We start from the raw sequence: 25,877 nt of genomic DNA, 5'->3' as shown, positions 1-25,877 counted from the left end.
CGGGTCAAGCTTCGAGAGGTTATCGGAAAATATTGTCTCGAGCGACACTAGGCAGTTCGTTTCTCGTGCAATTATGTGTAGAGAAGAACACTTCGGAATGGCCTTCCGGCGGTGGTCGCTGTAAATAACTTTTTAATTGTTTCTGGAAATGACGGGACACGACTGGAACGTAACGATGCTCGATATTTGTTACGATTTCGTAGCCCTCGATGCACGACAGTTTTATCAACGCTGAAAATATTTTATTATTTTTCGAGTTGCGCGCGTTCCAGATACAAACGACTGCCACCGGTACGTGGTAATTAAAAGATTTTTTAATTAAAGCTGCTCACGATGACGAGGTAAAAGGAAACCGCTACAAAACGTAACTCTATGGTCTTCGTATAAACAAAGCGCCGGAACGTTTAACGTTTTACTATCAGAAATAATTCGTTTAACACGTTGATGACCGCAGATGGTTTTGCTACTACGTAAAATATCCTTTATTCAATTTTTCCATTAACTTCCCCAAATAACTCGATGGAATTTTTTATTGCGACCATCACGCCTTTGGACGTTTACATTTCATAAATATGCAAAACACATATGACATTTCTCTGAGTAAAATATGAAATATGCAAAATTCCGTGTACACAATTTTTGTGGCATTTGCGATAATCTCGTAAAAACGTGTCCACTAGTAAAATTTTTCACTCTTGAATTACTATCAATTTCTAGATCAAACATTTTTAGTATAGAATCAAGAGTTGTTTTTTACAGCATTTTTTCATAATTATCACTCATTCAAGGATTTATCGCACAGTGTAATAACTGATAATTCAGTGATTACGCTTAACGCTTCAGCACTAAAAATTCTGCCAGAGTTCAACAGTTAAGAGCGTACCCATCCGAAAGGTCGTTCCCGAGCGTGAAAATGGCTACCGGTGCTCCGAACGCTATTTAATTTATCGGTTACACGAAATAAATCCCAGTTTATCCGATCGTAAATAGTTTTTGTCCCGCGAGCAGGTTCGAACGGTATTTGTCAACGTCAACGTTTCCACTTCCGCTGGATGGATTTCTTTTACAGTCCAGACGTGTCTTTGTGCAATCAATCGAAGTCACATAACCTTTAGCCGTTTCTGTGCCGCGCGAACGAAACAATCGGCCGAAATGACCGGGACACGCGTTTACGTTTACGCCTGATTCAAAACGATCGACAACGATTTCAGCGGAACAATTCAACTCCTACGTAACACTGAAGCTGCAGAATGTGAAGTCGACGACGGTGACGGTGAAAGGGGCCAATCCATGCTGGGAGCAAGACTTTCTTTTGTAAGTACACGTTTGTGAACCTGTTACCCGATCGCCAGATCGAAACTTTCAAACGGTTTCCGTGACCGATACAACGGGGAAACAGAGATCTGTCTTCATCTTTCAATCTATAATTTCATTCGATTTCAAGGTGCAATTTTTGAGAGGCAGTTCTTGTAATTCAAGATGTAATTCTTTTGTCATTTTATTAAAAGTGCCATATGTATATGTATATGTATATGTACACATACGGTGTCATAAGACTGATGGTACAGGTGTAACAATTTTAAGGTTACTTTTATAAAAACATGGCTACTTGGTTCCTTTTTGTCAAATGACTTTAATACTTGTTATATCTACTTTGGTCCATTTTATATCAACCATATTAAAAGTGTCATATATATATGTATATGTATATGTACACATACGGTGTCATAAGACTGATGGTACAGGTGTAACAATTTTAAGGTTACTTTTATAAAAACATGGCTACTTGGTTCCTTTTTGTCAAGTGACTTTAATACTTGTTATATCTACTTTGGTCTATTTTATATCAACCATATTAAAAGTGTCATATGTATATGTATATGTATATGTACACATATGGTGTCATAAGACTGATGGTACAGGTATAATAATTTTAAGGTTACTTTTATAAAAACATAGTTACTTGGTTTCTTTTTGTTAAATGACTTTAATACTTGTTATATCTACTTTGGTCCATTTTATATCAACCATATCAAAAGTGTCATATGTATATGTACTCATACGGTGTCATAAGACTGATGGTACAGGTATAACAATTTTAAGGTTACTTTTATAAAAACATGGTTACTTGGTTTCTTTTTGTTAAATGACTTTAATACTTGTTATATCTACTGTGGTCCATTTTATAACAACCATATTAAAAGTCTCATATGTATATGTACTCATACGGTGTCATAAGACTGATGATCCCGCTATAACAATTTTAAAGTTACTTTTATAAAAATATTATTACTTGATTCTTTTTTTGAAATGACTTATACTTGTCATATCTACATACTACATACAAGGTTTCAACTACATACAGTACATTTTCAAAATCATTTGCGTAAAAAAGTCGACCATCTGTATTTCTCGTACTTGTATTTTAAACAACGTAAAACGTCTCACGTCTTTAATAGATCATAAACAAATCGTGGATAAATAACGAGATCCATAAACGAGTAGCTAAGCCAATACAGAGGATAATTGCTCGGGAGTAAAATTTTTAATCCTTTTCTTGTTTCACCCCTTTGGTGATATTTTCCCTTCGAGTATCGATTCGTGCCGCTTCGTGTCGACAAAGCCGGCTCCGTTTTTTGCCTCGGCACGAGTATAATTATGCTTTGGAATAATTTTGCCGACGCCCTTTTGCCGACGAGTTTTATCATCCTGGTATTATCGCACAGCACTGGAAGCTGCCAGGAAATACGGCGTGTCGTATGATCTGCTTATTTATAAAAACTCGGACGATGGTAGATGTAATGCTCTTAGTATTTGCAGCGGCTTTTTATTATTAGCCAGGTTTTTATACCCATTCTTCGCGTATCCGCTTTATTCAGTGGAAGTTCAGATTGTTGAATGAAAGTTTGCTGCTTGATTTTATTCTAGATATGCACCGGTACGATTAAAACAGATATAAATTACTCGGTAAAACCTTTGGGATACTTGAGATCGCTTAACGATTACACGTGTAAACTGCGCACAATCTTTTATCACATATTACATATTACTATTGGAACATTTGCAGGACTCGAAAAACTAGTTTCGAAGTTGATGCGAAACGCAAAAACATTCTGAACTTTCTTAATGTACGGTATTTCCATTTCTTTATCCAATCCTTGTATGTCAAACCCATGAGGCAAAAGTTATTCCGAAGCTTAATTTAAAATGTATTTTCATAAATATCAAAGTTATGGAGCCAACGGTTGCATACAAATGACACGCCACGCTAAAAGCAATATCTCGGATGCTTTTAAGAAACACGACTACATTCGGTTCGCATTAGTCGCCGTTAAGAAAGAAGACACACGTAAAGAAAATCTGCTTGACAATGAGAAAGATTAATAGTCGAACGAGCGGACAAAAATTATGGAAATTCCGAGCGAAATTGTGACGACAAGCCGCGTCTTTTCAGCTGAAACTTTTGACACGAAATCCCTTGGTCGACGGCTTTGCTCGTGTCACAGAAGAAAGCTCTTTTTTCCGTTTGTACGAGTCTTAGGGTAGCTTTCTAAAAATGAGGTCTATCAAGTTGTGCTAGATTAGGCAACATTACAAACGTGATCTGCATTCTCGCTTTTCGAAATATTACAAATTTAAATTCTACTGCGATAATTCGGTGGTTTTACTGAATCATTTATTTGTCAGATACTTAATACTCTGTGCACATACAGCTAATATTATCGCGGAATATATCTGTGTGCACTAAGACAATATTTACCTATGAAATAATTAATGAATTTCTAGATTTAAGATTCTTAACATACATTAAATAATATATCTATAATAAACGTTGTAAAATTTAACGTTGTAAAATCTTGAAGGTACCCTTAAATAAAATTGATCACTTTCGTAATTAAGACACCCGAAATATATCACGGTAATAATTTACAAGGCGGATATTTTGCCTTCCATTTTTAAAGCGAGACACTAAAAGTGCAGCAAAGCAACCGGGTCAGTGACTGTGGGTCACTGCTAATCCTCGACAGCACTCAGCCAGTTAAAATTTAATTTTTAATCGCCAGTTTACTTTTTCTAGCGTTGAATTATTGATTCGATTAATTTAGTTGGACCTTTCACGTTACTGTAATTTGTTTCAGTAACCGGAAGATACTGCAAATATTGGAAATGTCGATCGGTTTAAAAATATATAACAATCGTGGAGTAATAACGGAGGAAATAGGGGAATTTTGGATCTTAGCTTTCTGAAATATTCTCACTGGCGCCGTTAAATCTTTACTTGGCGAGTCGCGAACCTTTAACCTACTTTCCCTTTGACGCATCTGTACGTGTGCACGGGCCGCATTTAAATCGTATTTATTTAACCCGTGACAGAGTAACCGCCTAAAAATAAGAATCGCCAGGATGCACCGATCAATTTCCATTTATTTAGGATACTCTTACTGACCAGCATGCAGTCGCGTCGATATTTATGTTGACGCTAGAATTTTTTAACAACTTCGCCTTTTTTACGTTTCCTCGATCTTAGAAACACCGTAACAATGTACTCCGAAAGTAATAATTCCGCAAAATTATAGCTTACGCTTTTTTCGAAACAGCGGAGGTCCAAAGTTTTTTATCCGGGCGGTAAAAAACCGATCTTATCGACATCGCGTTACAATCCAATTTTCGAAGTTTTATATTTGAAAATTTTTAAACGTTCGCTTCCGCTAATACGCCGAAGTTGAGAGATTTATCTGCCGGAATCTTCGAAAGGATTTAGAACTTCACGGTAACGACTCGAAACTAAAGTCTGCCTTCGAAAACTGGAGGAAGAAAGAATTAGTCGATCGAATTACTGGATCGTGATTCGAGTTCGAATTCCTCGTTCCGCAGGCTATTGTTCTAATCAGCTAACTTTGCTCTTCCTTTTTTCAGTCGATTGTACTTCACTGTACAATTTCTAGCATCTCTGATTCCCTCGTTGATGTGTCATAAATGAAATAGCAATAAATACGATAAATAATTAAAAGCAGAGTTGGAATTAGTCTGTGATTAAATATGGGAGCTTCATCAAGGAGTGAAGTCGCATTTTTAAAACGTTTAGAGACGAAAGACGTAACAGAATAAAAGTGAACGTGTACTTTTGTTATCCTACGTGCGATATATTAATGAAATAAATATTTCACGAGATATTTTATACGTTTAGCACGCTTTTGCGACTGCATCAATGCAGAAAAGTGCACGAACGTGATACAGAAATGTGGAGCACATAACACCATTAAATTTTGACCTTTGATATTTTTTCTGTCTCTAACCGTTTTAAAGGTGTACAAGCTTCACCCAGTTGTACGAAGCGTCCTATATGCATATCAGCTTTTTTACTTTTCACCCTCGAACGGCGTCGGGTCATGCTGATATAATTTATAATTTACAGCTCAAATTTAATTCCAAATTCATGTAAAGTCTCATTGGATGATAAAAGTATACAGAGTAAAAATGCAACTCATGAATGTTGTATCTACTTTGTGCGTCAAATTTCGATCGATGTCATAGCTGACCTTCTTCGACGATTAATCACAGATAATTCGAATTCATCGACACATCGATTGCCCCACGATTGAACATTGTACTTCTCTGTTATCTAGCGAAACGAACGACATGAACACGGGTCTTCTGGTCGAGGCTTGGTGCAAGGGTTTCCTGTGGGATCGTTTCTTGGGCTACTACTACGTCCCATTATCAGAAGTGTCCTACATGAACGAGGTAACGTCTAAGCAGTCCTTCAATACACTCTCCGGCACAGTATCGACAGGGAAACAAGAACAACAACAACAACAACACGTATCCCACGACAGCATGCGCGACACGAACAGCAATACACAGCCACCAGACTTCACCAACACGGTACACTAATTGATACATGTAGCCGGTTAGATTTCTCTCTTTGTTTGCCGCCATTTCAGATTAATTCCTAAACACGCGAGCTGTCGTACTTTCACTGTATGCACCGAATTCTCCATTATAGCCAAAGAGATATAACGCTTTGTATTATTTTGGCTATCGATTGAGCCGCGTCCCGATATTTCAGACGCTTATCGCGATCGACCAACGTGTACGTTTACAATCTACGCTGTAGATCGTCTGTATTAACCCGTTTACGAAAGCCATGCCCGGGTACACGATAATGTGGATTATTAAGGATCCAACAGTAATATTTTAATCTTACGCTTTCGTTTGCTTAAAATTCGTGTAACTTTAGAATTTAGGATTTTGGTATTTTGGTATGCATATTCAATATGGCGCTTGACGAATCTGAGCTCGATTAGGGATTAATAGTTAGTAGCTATAGTAGGTGTTTAATAAAAGCATCTCAGTCGGAACTTCTGATATTTAGTTTGACTAGTTCCAGTTCAATTTTACATTAGAAAATCATTCTTTTAATAATACATAGTGCTTAGAGTACAACACGTGAGGACATAACACACTCTCATCGAATTACCAAGCTAAATTATTTGTTTTAATTTATGTCACAAGTTTGTTGCCTCCAATAACCAGTATATTAAACGTCTCTTTCGTCCATTACATCGAATTTGCAAGTAATACAGTTCATATTTAAGGAGGCTTCTTGTTATTCACGACGTGTTAGACAGGGTATCGAAAGGATGCGAAATTGTGCATTATCAGTTCCACGTATCTGCTCTGTGTAGTACATTTCCACAGAATTGTCTAACAGAGAGCCGTACCACTGTAAATTTACCGCAGGAACGTGTATCTAGGTATTTCTGAAATTTCGAGTCGCTTTCGTGGATGCAGTATCTTACAATCAACGTGGATCTGACTCTAAGCAACCGCAACGATAAAGTGATAAAACCTTTACAATGCATCGGGGAGAAAGCACAGTTTTGCTCGGAGATTCAAATTTTGGACCATTTGGAATTTTTAGAATTTTCTGTCTTCAACATTTGGAGGCTCTACCCTAAAACTTTTGAACTCAGAAACTTCGAAATACATGTGTTTCAGAACTTTAGAACCTCGAAGTTTAACCCCTTGCACTATTTCGGCGAGTCTGACGCACTTGTACTTCGGCTGCGATTTTAATCGAATTTTGAATACGTTCAATTTTAATCGAATTTTGAATACGTTCAATTTGAAGTCCGATTATAATTTGCACAGTGAACTGCATAAAATCAAATAGACATTACAGCATTCTGTTTTAATATCGTAGCCGAGTCAGTTGTGGCTGACGCACCAAATAAATCAAAGCGCAAGGGGTTGGATCTCCGAATTTTCGCCGCTGAACAGAAAAGCCACCATCTGCGATAACAGTAGAAACATAGTGTCGTTATTAGAGAGCAAAAAAATTAATAAGCGTTCGCACGTAGACGGAAATTGAAAGCAATCACTGTGCTGAGCATCGTTAAAAGTGTCGTGAATTTTTTTGCTCGTACCGCGCCCCTCCTCTTGTTATTTTCCCGTAAATGGCACGGGATCGTACTCCATCGAGCGTGAACCTTGCTCGATTTTAGTAACAACGGGAAAAAAAGGTATAGCTAAACAGGGGCAGAGAAAATACGGCGTCGTGACGTGTTTAAATGGTATCGCGTGAGTGCAACTGATCGAAAAACGGAGCAGTACAACGTCCTGCTTAAAAAATCTCGTCGACAAATCGCTAACACGATACGTTTTCTTGTGCAAAAAATTTATTGCGATTTCGTGTGAGCTTCGTGTCACGATAGAATCTCGTAGGATACGGTGTACTGTCTAGTTACGCGAAAACTATGGGTGTTTATTGCATTGTTAAACAGACGTGACGTTACTGCCGCTAAATTACGAGAGCCATTAAAAATTACGGTCGCGTCATCGTTGCTGCAGTTACGGCATTTACACCATCGTAAATTTTGTATGTTTGTTAATTTCGGTTATTGTCGCAACTGGTTAGACTTCGTGTCTCAATTATTCTGTCGAATTGAATTTTTGATGTCTATCGGCGCACGCGAAAATTGCCATCTGCGAATTTAATGACATTTTAAAACTGTTCAAAAGGTTTTCGATATTTGCGGCAGTTCGCTGCTACTTCGGTTTTAATTTATTCAAATAATTAAGCACTAATGGAATTTTGATTGCAATTAATATTATATGAATTGGGTAGGGAAAATAATTTCATAAATTAAACGTTTGTGTCTTAAACACGCTGGCTTAAAATGGTCACAAAGCCATTTTCATTCATAATTATTTATTAACGTACAAAGATCTTAACATCCCAGATATAATTAAAAAATTCACGAGGTATTTCATAAAAAATTTTGAAACATTCATATTATACGTAGCACCTTTTTGGTAACCAAAAGCAGGGTGAATCTACGCGAAGAAACAAGTAAAAAGTATGACGTGGATTTCTTCACCGAAGCTTCGTTGAAAAATTCTCACGCGCCATACCATGTACATTCTTTTTGCCACCTGGTCAAATCGTGTTCAGCCGTATGCATACGTGATGAATTTTCAAAATCGATTTCCTCAAAAAGGAGGCTTCAAAAAAGTTCCACATCACGCCTACACTTGTTCTACATAAAATTCTTTTGTTTGCATCCATTTATCATTGGTATCGGTAATGAAACTTTAATACAATTTTCCAAGAGGTTGAGTTTCCTACGGTTCCTTTGAGACATATTCTCTTGGCAAGTACGACGATAAAAAGGTTTGACCTTGAGCCACGGTCCGATCAGTTTTATTTAGTGATCCAGAGACGTAGATGGACATTACCATGATATATCGTAGAACGCTGAAAGATATTCCCCGACTATTTTGACCCGGATTTTCAGATTCTGCTCGCAACGAGCTTCGGCGAGTTGTTCGTTCCAGAAAGCTTGTTATCCCGGAAGCGTTGATCCATCCCCGATCGAGCGGATATCGCGTACATCGAGTGGCTCATCGAGACGACTTGATATTCCGTAGCCTGGCATGGCAGCTTTCCACGCGTGAAATGAAACCGAAACAACTGTTTACACGTCGAACGAATCGCGAATCAATCGACGCCGGTTTTGTACGTTCGATGGAACGCGTAACGAGTTTTAGGGTTGTTCCCACGATGTGGCCGATGCTCCGGATTGGTCTGTGCACCGGTCCAAACTGGTCGATAATGCGATTACGACGGAGGTCCGTCTCCACGGCCAGGAAATAAAATGTAATATCTTGAAACTTCCACTCGAGAAAATCGTTGGTTTCTGCTTGACCGAGAATTAATTCGATTGCGGACGGAAATGTTCTTGGATCGAACTAGATGTCTGGCCGACCCGAACGCAGCCTGCATGTATAAATCGAACGATTAGCGGAATCGAGGATTTTCTTCGTTCGGTTTCATCTTCTCGGTAGTGGCACGGTGAAGACAGCATAATTCTGGTTTCCCATCGTTTATTTCTGATGACTATTAATCTTTGCCGTCCATTTGCGAAATTAATCGGTCGAGTGTGATTGAACTCGGTGCAAATATCCCGGCAAATGAGGTGCTTGCTCTCGGGTTTTAGCTCGAAACTTTCGGATTGTCAAATTTATCAGGCTATTTTGGCGAGCGTACAAATTATCGAGTTTTCAATCTTCCACATTTAGAGACTCTGCATATTGTCAAAATTTAGAATTCCTAAATATACACTCTGACAAATTTTCAAATTCACGAACATCTATTTTAAAGTTTCTCTATACAATTTATTTCTATAAACTTTTCCTAATGCGAGATATTTATTATAGATCTTGTATATATATACAAGATATATTTTAATAAAAGATCATTTTTAAAATCGACTTTGTAGCAAAGTTCTACTTAAATTCCACTGAAGTTCATCTCGTGAGTTCATTCTCCAAATGATCGAAACTTGAGAATGAAATTTGATCGTTAATCAGAATGTTTTTTCGTCATCATCTCGAAAGGCGATAGGGAAGTTCTAGTCATTCGATAGTCGTTTCCCACGGTTGAGAGCATTATACGGAAAATCGGTCGCCGAGAGAGGAACGATCGAACTTTCGCTACGAACTAGAAGTCGAACTCGTAAAAGAGCGAAAGGTCTGCTCGCGAAAGCTTCCCTTTGCGGTCAAAGAAGTCGTTTTCAATGTCCCTTCAAAAATATCGGTGCTATCCGTTCGCATTCGTCCGATTCGTTGCCTGGAGGAAAAAAAACGTGGAACCATTTTCGTGGGGAGTAAAGGGCCTGGTAATTGTTGCTTGGGAGCTATGATGGCGTAACTCATGCCTGACCTGTTTCTGGTTACGGATTTGCTCATGTTATAAGTTGTGTAACTGGGTAGACACAGGACTAGGGACGCAGGGATATTAGAATATTTGTATACTGGTGATTTAGGAATTTAAAGATGTGCAAATTCGGGGATGTAGAAGTTTGAGATATAGGGATGTAGATATGTAGAAATTTAAGAATATAGGAAGCTGCAAATGTGGGAGTTTGCAAAGTAGAGTTCTAGGAACATTTAAAGAGATCTGACAATTTAGAGACGTGGAAAATATCTGGTAATTTAGGAATTTGAGAGTATAGGGATTTAGGGATTTGCAGATAAAGAAGACTGAGAATATAGAAATCCGGATATAGAAATATATTAAAACAAAAATCTGACGATTTAAAGGTCTAACACTATCCAAGAATATCACAAAATATTTCTAAACTTCTACATTTTCATATTCTATTTTATTACATCCACATTTTTCCACACTTATGAACCGCATGTTCTCCAATTGTATATGATATAATTAGTACAGTAGATATAATTAGTACATCTGATATATTGTGAATTCTTGCCATCATTAATTAGCGACGGAAGTTGATGTTGCCTCGAAAACGTAATTTCATTCTCTGTCTCTCTCTGCTCACTGTTGGTTACTTCTTCAGACCGTAGAATACATGGTCCGGGAAACTCGACGATATCGATTTGCATATAAAGTAAGTTGCTAGAAGTCCTATGACAAATTGGTCGCGTGGAGCAATTTTACATGGCAAATAATACGTTCTTTATGGTAACTTGCAGATTGTTATGGCGACCAGTTAAAAAATTGCATTTCTCGATTGCAGCTTTGATATCATGATCGTAATATCCTGTGCATTTCCTCGTACATTATTCTTCGGGATCCGTTTCGCAGCAGTTTATCGATCGTGTCATATCGAACTCTTCTTCCTTTTAACCCAGAAATATTTCTCGAGTTCCCTCATTTTTAAATTCTTAAATTTTCAACTCTCATATTCTTAAATTTCTAGCTAGTCAAATTTAATTCTCAGTGCTTAAATTTTGAAAATTTCCTTAATTTACACTTGTAAGTATTTAAATTCTCAAATTTCTAAATTATCGAAGATCTCAACCCTTGAAGTTCTTAAATTTCCAAATCCCCGAATCCTCAAAACTGCAAATTTCCACTTTGCCAAACTACCCCTAAATCCTCTGCTCTCTTCGGTGTTTTAAATGCAACAAGCGTGCGGAACAATAAAAAGTAAATGGCGCTATGAAGGGTTAAATAATTTGCGTACAACGGTCTCATTCAGGCAGTTTTCATTGAACCTTTGTCCGTCGCAAATAGTCGGACCATTTTCATGCCGGCTTTAAAACAAAAGGTGCGAAGCGTAGGACAAAATTAAGGTCCATTGCCTCTCGAATCTTGGAGCTGTTCAACAGGGTCCTTGCACCGTCAGGATATTTCCCTGGAAAGAATTTCGACCTAAGAATTCCTTTATCTTCCGTTCTTTCTTCATTTGTGAGCCACGGTCCACTGCTCCTTCATACGGCGATAAAAGGGAGCTCGTGCTAATTAAATTGGACGGCTTCTTTATCTGACGACGAGAAGAAACGGGGACGTGACTTCCTGTGCATCTAGTCAAATTATTTTTGCTTTTTCTGTCAGTTAATTTAGAATGGTCCTCTTAGAAAACTTCCTGCTCGTTAACGATCGCGAATTATTCTTCTCCGTCGTTATTCGTTTACATCGCGAAATACCATCCATTCTCTGAGACTAAAATTAATTACCTACTTAAAAATTTATAATCTAGTTACATGGAACAATCCGAAAATCAATGTTACCTGATGCAAATATTTTCTTAGACAGTAATAATAAGTTATTAGTAAGTGATCAAGATATTATAAAATATTTATAAGATATTAATGTGAATGACCTGAACAGATTATTTACTGGAGTATCAGTAGAAATTAGTTCGAGTAATTTAATGTAACAGATCTTATCGACTGCCGTATATTCTTCTTACATATTATTTAATTCCTGAATTATGGTGTCCGCCGCCAGTCGTTAATTCCAATTGACGATCGATATTCACCGCAAATTGATTGACGTTTCCGAAACGAGATGCAATTTATAAAAGTTCGATAACGAGGAATCGTTCTAGTGATCGATCACGCGGTTGCTTTAAATAGGACACTTTCGAGGCTGACGAATTTGAAACAGCCCCGTAAAGATCGGGGCGATTGAACCCGAACGAATAGAACGAAGTACAAGGGCGTGAAACAAAGAAAGTGAAACTTGAAAGCCCTGTTTGTTTTTTCCGCACGAAGTGCACCAAGTGCATCTTATCTTTCGTCGGAGGGTCGAACAAATTAAATTAGAGGGCAGCCTTACCTCGGATAGGGGTGCAATTCAGTCACGTGCGAGAACCCACCCCTACTTTTATACATGCTCGAATACCTGTGCCATTCTTACTCCCTTCTACAGATTTCTCCTAATCTTCTTGTAAGCGTTCGAGCAAACGGTAGGCTTTAATCCACCTATATATCTTTTATCGACGACGCGAATGTTTTCTTTCGTCGTTACTTTCTCTGTCGGTCAACGAGGTTTCGTTACTCTGATTTTATCGTTGCTACACTCATCTTTAGGTTCTTCTATTAAAAAATTTCTCTTTACACAAATTTTAAGAGAATAATATAGTTACATTATAAACGTATAACAGTTACATTTAGCGATACATCAATTGACCAATCGAGAACAATCAACTGCTGAGTTGAAAAATTGTTACAATTTTCTTGGGAACAAAGTTAAGCACGAAAGTTTTCTTCGTCCTCGTGGAATCATCTCCTCCAGACCATATGTGTGTCATCTACGTAGCATTCAATATATAGCATTATGACTCCTAAAATACATATACACTTTTGCTACTAATAAAATTTATGCGATGCATTTTTCAAAATCTATGCATACCACGATAATCGATATATCCTTCAAAAAATGTGTATCGTCGCCGTAAATGACAGCGATGAGAAAAATCTTGGACAAAAGAAAACGTTGGAACGAATGTTATTTAATACCCTCTCGATGTTGCTGCTCGTAAAATTGTCCTCGGTAAATACGGAGAACGCGCAGAAACAGAGTTCACCTTCGGATACTTCGCAGATATTAAACGCCTTCTTCTATTAAACGTCCAACGTTATGAACGCAATTTCCGCCTTACGAGCGTATAATGGCCGTCGTAAAATAAGAGAAACGTTGAAATTCGTTCGACGTATCGACCGTTCAATGGCTGTTTCCCGAACTTTTACGCAAATCTAAAATTAGCAAGATCAGCTAAGTTCTTTCTGTGCGTACGATGTTTATTTTAGATCGTCGAGACACTTTATCGATATTGCTTTCAAAATTATCTGCCATAATATCTCACTTCTTGATTAACTATAACATTTTAATTGCTGTCGGTGCGTTAACTCGGTAATAACGTTTTTTATGTTCTTTAAGGTTCTTGAGGATTTCTTAATGTTCTCTGATGTTCTTCAATATTCGTTCACATTCTTTAATATTTTTTAACGTTTCTTAATACTGTTGAATATTTGTTAATGTTCTTCCTTCGACGTTCTTATAAATCACTTCGCTATTTTTGTTTAATACATGAAAAATTATGTGCTCCATATTTTGGGGTAATTAATATTTTGTCATATTTGTCAATGTCCTTAATTTGCTTTAAACTACAAAAATGAAGAAAATGAATGACTTAATCTGCGGGCACATCGACGGAGGGAGAAGGAGCGTGAAAAGGGGAGGGAGAGACATCTGTCGTTGCATTTAGCAGAAACTCCGCAGAGAATGGGGTAAATTGAATTAGGGGCTGGCGTGGGTGAGTTACGTTTTAAGGGTGGCATTCCTTTGGTTTTCTCGATTCGAGTCAACCAGCAGCATCGAACGAGAGAGGAGGTATCGAGCATCGCTATCGCCGGCCATGTCCTCGACCACGACATCCACCACGGTTCCATCACCATCACCGTTGACAATCCCCGAGTAGTCTCTCTACTGTCGGTGACGTCACTTGGCGCATAGCCAGATACCAACGCTCAATGAAACAGTCGGGGAAGACAAGGCGACGTGGTTTACGACGGCGTTATGCTGCGTGCACACATACGAACTGGACTGTGGCAACGACCTTGACAAAAGATTTCCCGGATTTGTCCACGCGTTTCCACCACCCTCTCGCGCTCCGACAACAAACAACGGAAAAAACTGTCGGGAGAACAATTTCGGGAAAACTCGGAAGCTCGTATTCGCTGTGACAGCTAGTGTGACAACTAGTGTGACAACCGACGCGACAACGGCACGAGTGAAAAAATTGTGTTCCGTGTGCGTGTTAGATACGAAACTTCTGCATTTATTACGGGCTTTTGGACGTTCGAAGGTGTTTGCAAATTTAGATGCTCGTGCTTTTGGGATTTAAGGGAATTGTAGGATACTGTAATTTGGGGATGTAATTTGGAGTGTGGGGATTCGTGGTAATTGGGGACTCAGATTTGAGAACTTGTGGATTTGAAAATTTATGCATTTGAAGGTTTAGGAATTTTGTGTTTGAAGATTGGTGAATTTAGAACTTTGAATATTTGAAAATTTGCATCTCTGTTTGTGACACCTGGCCGTCGACCGTAATTCTTGCCGAATAAAATTCGATGATCAAAGTGTCGATACAGTGTTCACACCACCAAAGTGACAGTTCTAAAAAATGTACGAGCAATTTGCTGTTACGTGAGAAACAGTAGCTTGAGTGTCGTTTAATGGTGATCGCAGTTTCGAATTACAAGAAGGGTACGATGACATTTATCGAAAATCCCCGTAGGTAGATTATTATCGTAGGAGGGAGAAACTTGATCGTGGGTTTTGCGATGAACCGTGAACTTTGCAGTCACGCACTGGCATTGTTACGATGCTTTCTAGCCGTTCTCTGAAACGTTATGACGGTGAACAGGAGAAGAGGATTGATGAATCACTGGCAAACTCGCTCTTTCATGTATCTGAGCGATCGATCGGCGAGCCTGCCGTTCCAGTAGCAGCGAGTGCTGACAGAGATAGGAACGACAAAGGTGTAGATAAGCGAACAGGCAAAGAAAGATAGAGGAAAACGGGAACGCGAAGCGAGGACGATAGAGTCGTTAGGGAAAACGCTAAATGGAGGATCAACGGATGTTAAGCTAGTAAACGAGAGAGGGAAAACGTTGAAATACGATGATGGGATGTTGACGGGCAAAACGGAAGACAGACCCGCGCGGATAATGACAAACACGGCGAACGAAAGAAAGGGAGAGGCAAGTAAAAGCCGAGGAACGAAGTGAGCGAGCTCGAAGCCGAGGGCAGGTTGCTTTTCCTGTTGCGAGGACAATCTGGGTCAAGCCTGGCTTAAAATATTCATAAAGCTGCACGCGAGATCCACGTACGACCGGTTCGATTCACATTAGAAATGCGCTGACTGGGGTATGTCAAGTAACTCTAGAGGGATGACGATGAGACATTGCTGCCCGACGACATCCTCCCTGACTCGTTCTCACGTGTATTAGTGATCCGTGGTAACTGGTGTTCGTGCACGCCCACCACTGCTTTCTGACAGAGGCTTGACAAAGCTCTTACCGACACCCTTCGTCTCCGTTTTCCTGTCCCGCGCGCTCACGGTCTGCCATTTCTGGCTGCTCCGGGGCCGCATACGTCACCGCAACGACAAAATCCTCGATTTCGCAACTCGAAGAAACCTTCATCCGTGTCCGGGAGACTTCTAACCGTCGAACGTGTCGCGTTTTGAAAATGAAACTTCCAACGGGTAAGATATACTCTCGAGACTTCTTCATCGATCACTTCGACTTCGCAAGAAGTTGCTTCGCTACCGATTATTTACATATTTTATGTACACGAGCACGTTATATACACGATTAGAGGCGCGAGAATAGGGCTGTAAACTGTAGCAGATTGAATGATTGATTTGCTGAAGTCTCGGTAATAAAAGTCGTGTTACAGAGCTGATTTGAATCTGCGGTGAGCGATGATGTTTGAGAGGGTGTACTACGATCGTGAAATTTTAAATTTCTGTACAACTGGAACTTAACATTTCCGTAGTTTCAAGTTTCTAAATATTTCGAAATTTATATCTTTCGCTCCTGAAGTAAAAATTTCAGACACGTGGATTTGACCTCTGAATTTCTCTATATTTTGAAACCCTACGTCCCAGTTCCCTACATTTCAGATTCCTACACTCTAGATCCCTATATTCTAAATTCTGATGTCCCAAATCTCTACATCGCAGATCTCTATATTTGTACCTCAAGATCCATCACCAGATCCCTAGCGTACATCTGAAAGATAAAATACCAATAAATAGAGTGGAAATAATTTTCAGGGCGGTAAGAAATTGAACAATTGGATATATCGCAAGACCGTAGGGTCTTTTAATTGTTTGAACACCTGGCACGCAACGATACCGCAGAATTGATACTGTCAAACATAGACGGGGATAGATAAACCGCAACTACCCAATCAAATTCCCACCTGCGACCATCATGTTCCTGCTGTCCCTTAACGATCGTCGAAGGGGGAGTAAAAAAAGCGAGAGATTGATGAACAGAAACGCCAGTACGAACGGTGGTTGGTCAATCTCTCGAGTCAACAATTCACGTGGCAAAGTTTCCAGTGATGAGCAAACAGGTAATCGTGTCCCAAGTTTACCGGCTACAAATGAAAAGCTGTCCGAAACGTTTGACCGGCTGACAAGAGTCCGGTTCGGTGGGAATCCAAGTAACGAGCGCACAACGAGGAACTTCTCGACCACATGTCGACCGAACGTGATTTTCCGAGGATTAGAGAAACGATTTAGAGGTACCGGCACTTTCTTTCTCTCTTCTCGCCACGGGCTACGGAACCAACGGAAACGGGGATGAAGTCGATCGATCCGAAACTTCCTGCCGTTCTCCATCACCGGCTGGTTAGCTGGGTATCATCCATCAGTCCGAGATCTTCCATCGAACTCGAAGATGATCCTGGATCCTTTTTCCATCAAGCTCGGAGATAACCTGTCTCCTTGCCGTTGCTCCTCTCCTTCTTGCCTGATGCTTGTATCCGCCGATATATCTTTGTAGTTGCTCCATTTTAACTGTCACTGACTACACCGCTTTAATTCTATCCTCGTCCGTGCTTCGTAGCATTAAAGAAAAGCCCTCGATATCCCCGATTAACTAGGAAAAATGTTATTCTTCCGGAGGCGGGAAACAATGTTGACGGTGCATTCGTAAGCCGTTAATGAAAATGTAAATTATAAGAACGTAATCTTCTTCGGGACGAAACTCGAATCGCTGAAACATCGATCGTCTTATTGCTCGACTCGACGATGGACGCAGTTCCAGAAAGGCACTTTTGCCTGGCAAAAGACTCGAATCATTTTTTTAATCTCCAAAAAATCATCCTCGTTACGTTAAAAGATTTCTCGGTACATTTATCCTGAATTTAAGAAAGCTTATCTTGCGAGTGTATCAAAGGACTAAAACAACTTAGCTTGCCTTCGATCAACGTCCACAACAGTGACGAGCACGATAAATCATAAAACTTGAAGTAACATGAAAAATTGAGTGGTTCGTAGAAGAATGTAACAGTACGTAGTAAAAGTTGATTAACACGAGGCGGTAATAATGTGAAATAAGAACAAGCTCGATAGGTAGTTTCGATTCACGAAAATAAAACATTGTCACGGCAAGTCGAATCGATTCTCGGAACGCAGCCTACTTCCAGGGGTGACTTTTCCAGAATCGAATAATCGAAATAATGCGTGACGTCAGATTCCGGCAACCCCGATGGAAATTGCGTCGCTGTAAATATGACACGAGGATACCAGTTGCCTATTTGAGCGGAATACGTGTGTATATTCATCACGTACATCCGAAGACACGCGTTCCTACGTCTGACGTTTGCAGGCCTGCATCTACTTACAGGCACATTTGTTACGGACGACAAGACCGACGATCTGTCTGACATATGCAACGACGACTCTCCTTGCTTACAGCCGTTATTTCGCTCTGCTTGACGCGAAATGCAAATCGTTCAGGGACAAATGATAACCCGTTCGCTTAATTGAACGGCGTGGCGAATTAAAATCGCGCCATCCACCTGCAATTCTCTGCTTAATCTTCGCCGTTGACCTTGCTCGATGATGGAGGCAATCCAATTAAATTTATATTTCTTAAGACACGCTAGGAGTAATTGGAAGCTTGACTGATTGCGAGAAGATGAAATACTTCACGGAGTACAGAAAAATACAGATGAACCTACCGGTGCCATGACGTAAGGGATGGAGAATTATATCGTTAACTCCTGATAAGCTAACCAAGAGGTTAAAAATATTTTTATAATTGATGCAATTTGATAACAAAGGGTAGTGTAAGCTTTCGATGAAGTCACATAAAAATTCGAAGGTGTTTCAATTTTTACATCTTTATATTTTCGAGTGTCTAGACGGATTCACAAATTTCCAAATTCGAAATATTTTATTTCCGATGAAACTTTGAGAGTCGCGGTATTAAGCAAATAGAGGAAATCTTTTTAATTTCGAAACGAAACCGAAGAATGTTTGACTGGTTGAAATACGGTCGTCTTTCACAAGGGGAATAGAACATCGTCATTAATATACTTTGCCGGGTGTGTCGTAGCGGAGACGGAAATGGTGGCATTCGTTGGCCTTGCGCGATGAATCCGTGCGGTATTCGCAATCATTTCTAGGCTGTTGGAGAGTCATTGTGTCGTCGGTCGCTTAATTGCGGGGGCGTCTTGTTCCATTCGCGAGTATCCACCAGCGTCACCCTCCGTTGCGGCTGTAATTCTCTTTTTGTCTCCGCGTGGCGAATCTTTACACAGACGAAACGACCGTCACATTGATGGTAAGCTCGCAAAAACGTTGCGAATACAACGCGGGGAATACGAAATGACATTAAGAACTCGTGACTTTCTATTAATCTCGACTTCATCATCCTGTCGTTCTTCGCGTTCAGCAATTATTTCGAATTCTATGCAATTATTTCACGCGATCCTTCGTACGAGTACGGAAACAGGTAGGAATACGAGACGGGGTGAAAATGTGATACTTCGAGGTTCACGTTCTATCCGCTAACTAGTTTAACGGTAACGGAGTACGTTTCGAATAAAATTTCGCAAAGTCCGTTCGATTTCTTTGTAGCTGTTTTAGAACGCCAAGATCAAATGGGGTTCTTTTATTCGCGTGTTAACCGACTTCGTTAAGCTCAAATGGATCCCGCCTCTGTCCGCGCAGAATAAGCGAGAAAATTCGATGAGATGTCATTTTGCTCGCGGCACAATCGAACGGGAAAGAAAATGGCACGGGAAGCGGAAACGGCGGTCGATAAATTGAAGAAAACTCGTTTCCTCTGCGTTCCTTGAGAAATCATATTTTTCTCGACGCCTGACGAAGGCACATATTGGTTTCTTAAGTGAACGAGATCGATCGAATCGTTTGCTTTAGCTCTCTATTCGACGACGGGCACATCTCTCCGGTGACTCGCACCCCATTTAACCCCTTATTTCTTCTCGCGTGATAGTCGCGATAATTGGACTTGGTTGCTCGGAAACAGATTGATACCGGAAGGGAAAGGGAATGCTGTGTGTCGGGTCGGTATCCGTGACTGGCTAACCCAATTCGTGTCTTCCTGATAGACACCATAATCGTGTAAAATTAACAGCGACTACCCTTCGTCGCGATACCTTGGCTGTGCTTTTGCCACGAACGCGGAAATTGAAAACGAAAACAAATTTGTGATCTTATAATTGCTGTAAAGAGATAACTAGAACACCGACGGATCAAGTGTCGCTTCGTTTGCGTGATAAGAATTGTTCTCATTATTAAATTTGGAAATTCAAATATTTAACTCGAGAAATCTGTCTATTGATTAAAACTCGGTCAACTAAAAGATTGAAGAAAAGAAGACTGAAGGAATCTGAAGAGGAAGTAAAATGACAGAAAGACAGTGTCTTCAATTTGGAAGTTTACCGAAGTAAATAATTTATTATTTTTCTTGAAGCGCGAAGGAAAGGGATTTCACGCGTTCCCTTTATTTATTGACATCTTTGCTTCCTGTCTTCCGCTGCAGATTTTATTGCTTTCCGTTTTCGTGGTTCAAGCAACGTTTTCATCCGCTCGTCTTTCTCATGTCCAATTTAGAAAATTAAATTCTACGTCAGTTGAGATGCAAGAAAAATCAATACCCTTTGCTTATACGCTTCTGCTTTATATCGTCCAAACATGACTTACAGCTATTTCGATGGTCGATGGATTTTAATGGACGTATTGAAGTGATCGTTACCGTAATTGTATTTCCTCCACCAATTTCCATATTGCGTGGAAAAAAGATATCCCGCTACTGCGAGTGATTGGCCAAGCAATAACGTTAGTCCAGAATTACTCCGTTTTGAAAGAAGCTTTTGTGTAGATAATTATTCGGACAAAGAATCTGTCTCGTAATTACGAAATCAGTATAGGGTTGTGTTCGGTTATTCGATCACGTTTTGATACGTGCGATGATTATAATTGAAACTAGAAATTTTAAACCACGAGCTTTCGTGTTTCCGCATGAATAATGCTTGTTTATTGCCGATGAAATTACATCGATGCATTATCTGGCACTTGTTCAACGACGTTCAAGCGTACCAGAAGTTACAAGAATTATTTACTGCACAACTATGAATAATGGCCAGTTTCGCGTGACCGTATAACTAATGTATTCACAAGAATACATTTTTCATAACAATGTTAAGTCTCTTAGACCGTCATTTGCGTTGTGCAGGAAATTGCAACTTTTTTCTTGCTCGTGTCACGGAAAAATATTGTTTTAACCACCTTAAAAATAGCCAAATAATCAATGTCTTTAAACAAAGGTGTTTGGCGTCACGCTGTTACTTTTAAATTTACCGCCCTCCGGGGCTCGGCAGCGACTTGCGTGCGTCGAATGCGCAGTCGCAGTAATTCAACATGGCGGCAGAGAACGCGGCGTTTACGACACGACGGATGATAATTACAGATTCTTGTATGTATAACTTCATTCTTTCACTTCAAACTGATACCAGACGTTTAAAAATGTTTGCGAAATAATTGAAAATGTAGGGATCACTTGAAAAATTTGAAGAGTGTTTGAAAATTGTAAATTTGATATCTTAACGCTTCCGATCAAACTGAACAGCTATCACAAACGATTGGTTCTTATATTCTTAATCGATTGTCCATCTCAGAACAAAGCTTTAACCAAGACCGATTCTCTGTTTCAAAGTTACTTGCATTTCAATCGATAAACCAAATAATTGTACAGTCTTTGTGAAGCGGAATGATACTTAGTCGCTGAGCTACATTAGCCGTTAAAATTGTTGGGTTTACTGTTACCCTAAGAAGCGGGTGCTTTGCGTTAAATGTTGGAGACAACCTGTGGCGAGTTAAATTCAGTTTGAGTTAAACTTGCGGACGAAGCAACCATTGCAAGTTGAACTTGTTGATACTCGTCCCACTTGTTGTTGATATTTACTTTTATCAGTTTGCGTGGAATGAAATCGACGTACAACATGAAAAATCAACAACTCCCTCCATTTTCGATATTTAGAATGCAAACTAAAAGACTTCGTCTAAAAAACGAAAGCTTGCTGCACATTTAGTTCCATTTAATTACTTGTATTTATCGTAAATAATTATATATTATTAATTAACAATTTGGGCATGTGGGTGACGCAGAAATATTTGGGCCAATGTGTGACCTGCTTCAGTAAAAACAGCCTAAATCTGAAGCTCGTACATTTCGTGCAAGTTTACGAGAGTTTCACGGTGGTCTTTCATCTTCTTATTCACGCGAAATTTCTTCAGATAAACAAATCTATTCCGATCGAGTTGCATTGAAGGAACGTGTTTCCTGCTTCTCCACTTGTTCAAAACACTCGTTGTTTTATTCGAGATAGAGGCAACGAGGGGTTGCTCGTTTACTTAAGCTGTACGTATCCCGGAGGGTGAGCTCGAGTCTCATTTTCTCGGATATTTTTGAGACTGTGGGAATTTCGCCTCTAAAACATTCGAGCAACCAATGACGTTCAGCCGCTGGGAGAATCGAGGAGAAATGTTCGATCTCTGGCGGGATTATCGACGCCGGTTGAATTTGCTGGAAAATTAATCGCGGAGACCTCGAACAAATTTTTAACGAATTCCTATGTCCGATTTCCTGCGTGCCGTTAAGTGGAGTGCTCGGTCGACCTTTGGATATACGAGCAGATAGTCGAAAAGGATCGGTTCTGCGCGTAAAAATCCAAATTAACGGGAACAAAGGTCTCGCTGGAGCGTGATTGATTCGATCGTTCGGCCGTCACCAAGCGTTTAAGCCGCAAATCTGTCCCGGAGTTTGAGGTTGCGCTTTTTTTTATTTCTTTTTTAAGCCGGCAAATATATGGAGGTTTTACAACGTCACTCGTTCCTGGCATACAATCCATTGAATTTTTTACGCTCCTGTAATCACACATAGCAATCTGTTTAATTTGATAACAATCGCGGACGATTGTGGCCGCCTGTGACGCGTCGTTAACGCTGCAACGTTGTTCTGATTTTAATAAGTAACCGCTACAATCGACATTCATACACCGTTCATGTATGCACCAACAATCAATGTAATTTATTTATCCAATCAAATTTTTGCGGTTGAACCCAATTATCAAACCTATCCTCGTCTGGCACAATAAATAAACGTTATACGAAACATAACATTAGCCTAATGCTAGTTTTAATCTTACTATAATTTAGTCCTAACTCTGGCCTCTGTAGTAAGCGCACAGTAATCGTCTTATTAACTCTTGAATCACGACGCTTTACCTTCTGAAATTGTACTTGAAGAGACTTTTCCTCTTTAATTTAACACGTACGAGTACATGACAATTTTCACTTTAAGCTGCTAATGTAATTATAACGGTGTTAAGAATTTTTTTCCTCCGCTTTTTAATAAAACCTACACCACGTGAGCTAACGATGACTAATGACACAGTTTTAATTAAACGAGAAAAGACACCGTTCGATGTAACTTTGAAACTAAATAGAAAACTGGAACTGAGGTATATTATCACGGGAGGTGTTAATTACTTTACTAAATTAAATTCGTGGCGCAGTTTACTGATAATCCTTATAATGCTCTACGTAGTAACACTGTTTTAATTTGTATTTCGTTAACATAAAATAGAGTATATTATATCATACTGCAGTAGAGGAATGTCTTAAAATTAGTCATACATTGTGTGAAAAGATTTTATTGTTGATATCAAGTTCAGTTGTCAGTGAACTTGATACATGTTCAGGTGTTAAATAGTTCGTGTGAAGGCAATATAACGAGAGTCTATCGAACTAAAATTTTAGCATAGAAGAAAATATGCAAGATAAGGTTAATTGATAATGAAACATATCCGTTCGAAGAATATTAGTAGTATAGTACCTATTTCAGTTAGACTTAATTATCAATTTAATGCTTCCACCGTTCTCGTACCACCGCAAAAAATGGTAGTCGTGTTTCACCTCAATCCGGCTAAATCTGATCCCTAGAACCTTCCGTGAATATCGCATGTAGGTCGGTCGAAAATTAACCGCAAGGGAATGCATTTCAGGTAGATACAACAGGTGCAGTCTGGGATCTTGATTTGTTGCAGATGTAGTTAATTGAAAATGCTATGAAATTTCTATCGCTAATACAAATCTTCTTACCAATTTTTCGAGAGATCTTAGCCATTGTTTAGAATATACATGGATGATAGATGTACGAGAGACCGTTGATACACCTGCGCTTCTAAACGCGAAGCGTGAACATCGCGCAGAATCATTTGCATGAAAGTTTAATTCAAACTTGCACTTGGTGCATGAGTGGAATTGATATTGGTGGAAACACGTAGATATGGATTAAACCCGTAGTCTCAGCGGAATCATCGACGATACAACTTCGCGTTGCACTGCTTTATTACCGAATGAGAAATTGACCCCATTGTCGATACTTCGGTATCGCTCTTTCTTGCTTGACATTTTCTATGAACTTATAAATCGATAAACTACAAGTTCTAGAATTATGTAGCAACTTGTATTTTCAATTTAGAGATTCGAAGAATTAGTTAAATAGAGCGTTCATTCTTTAGGTGTCTATAATATCAATAACGTTGAATTTCGAAGGTTGAAGGTTTGAATAGTGACAAAAGGATCATTGTACTTATCGATCGCCGTTAAGTAATAGCACACTTCATCGACGTTTGAAACTAACATTTCGCGACAACATTTCTTATCTAATAAAGGGTTTCGTAATAAGCTTTCTCTCTTACGTAGAACCACCTCTTACATCCAACCCGACGGTATCCGCAAATATTGTTCTACAAGCTTCTAAGAGGTCTAACATTTTCAGGCTGTTCTCGAAGACGTTTCCTTCTGTCTCCAAATAAGCCCGCACAATCGATTCCATCAGACGTTATTTCATCCACACGCGTCTGTTCGCAAACGAGTTTATCAGGAAAGCCAATTCTCGCGATCGTGAGGACAATCCCATCCAATCAGGGTCCGACAAAATAACCGAATGTTTCTTGGGAGAAATCACCGTCTCGATTTCGAGCCACCCCGCGAGTGGCTTAATTCAACAACGCGATCCGTTCGCAAATAATTAAGACAAAATGCCGTTAGCTATGCCCGTGGACGCCTGCTGCTGAAGAAATACGACGCGGCCTGTTCGTTCTGGCCGTAAGTCGCAGCAGCTGCGGATAAAAGAGAATTGCTTTAATTACGGCACGCCATTTGCAAACAGCCGCACGTGCACTTTGATAGCCATGCTTCGCAGCTCGTTTCTGAGAGTACGCCACGCCGGAGGCACGGAAAAGAGAGCTTTTCTAGAATTTATGTACGCGTGTTATGTGCCTTTACCCGCGGTACATGCCCATTACTAGTCCTCGCCGTTGCCTCCGTGGCCGACGTTAATCTTATGTATGCATACATACTAGCTGATTCACTATATCGGATAATACTTAACTGCTGCTTCTCTTTTTTATATTTCTGCACCGGAATAAGCAATATTATATTTCTTCCAGCTCTCTGCACGTTGTGCTCTCTTTAATCAACTCCTTTGCACTTTTCCACTGGACACTGTAAATAAGCAATATTCTACACTTTTCGAGTTATGTGCATAATGTCCATTACGATTATTTTTTTTTGAAACTAAACATACGATGCAACTTGTTAGTGCAACTCAGTGTACAGGGTCGAGAAATGTCAGTGGTAGACTTGTTCACTTCGAAACTGTATTATTAATCTTCAGTGCTTGTGCTCGACCAGTTCCTTCAATTACAAAAAAATTGAGTTCGCAATTCATCTGTGTCATTTATAAATTCAATGTCATTATCTTCAGTGCAAATGTCTGAAGTGTCAGAATGAAGTTATATACTTCATAAAAATAAAAGTCAGAAGTGCCTAGAACTGCATCGAAGTTCTGTATTCATAAATAACTACGCTAAGTCCGGCTACCCTGTCATTCTTAATGTCACTCTGCCTTAAGAATACAAGTTTCCCGTAGTGAAGTACAAAACATATTCCCGTGGTAAAATAAAAGTCAGGAGCAGCTGTAATCTTTATCTACGA

At 39.5% G+C, this 25,877-nt stretch overlaps 1 protein-coding gene across 8 annotated transcripts in view; it reads left to right on the top strand.

Moving 5' to 3' along the window:
* Positions 1–25,877, top strand: part of unc-13 — a 300,331-nt gene that overhangs the window by 32,702 nt on the left and 241,752 nt on the right. For 5 of the 8 annotated variants that reach the window (XM_076531752.1, XM_076531751.1, XM_076531754.1 and 2 more), the window contains exons 3-4: positions 1,212–1,314; positions 5,628–5,886. In XM_076531752.1, coding sequence (XP_076387867.1) covers positions 1,212–1,314; positions 5,628–5,886 — 362 coding nt within the window. Of the gene's footprint in view, positions 1–1,211; positions 1,315–5,627; positions 5,887–14,158; positions 16,035–25,877 lie in introns of those variants that run through there. The other 3 variants (XM_076531755.1, XM_076531753.1, XM_076531756.1) reach the window with 2 other exon arrangements.

Source organism: Megachile rotundata, chromosome 5, assembly GCF_050947335.1.
Source record: "Megachile rotundata isolate GNS110a chromosome 5, iyMegRotu1, whole genome shotgun sequence".
NCBI classification, from domain to species: Eukaryota; Metazoa; Arthropoda; class Insecta; order Hymenoptera; family Megachilidae; genus Megachile; species Megachile rotundata.
The sequence above is the reverse complement of the archived record's forward strand: the minus strand, read 5'-3'. Positions and strand labels throughout refer to the sequence as shown.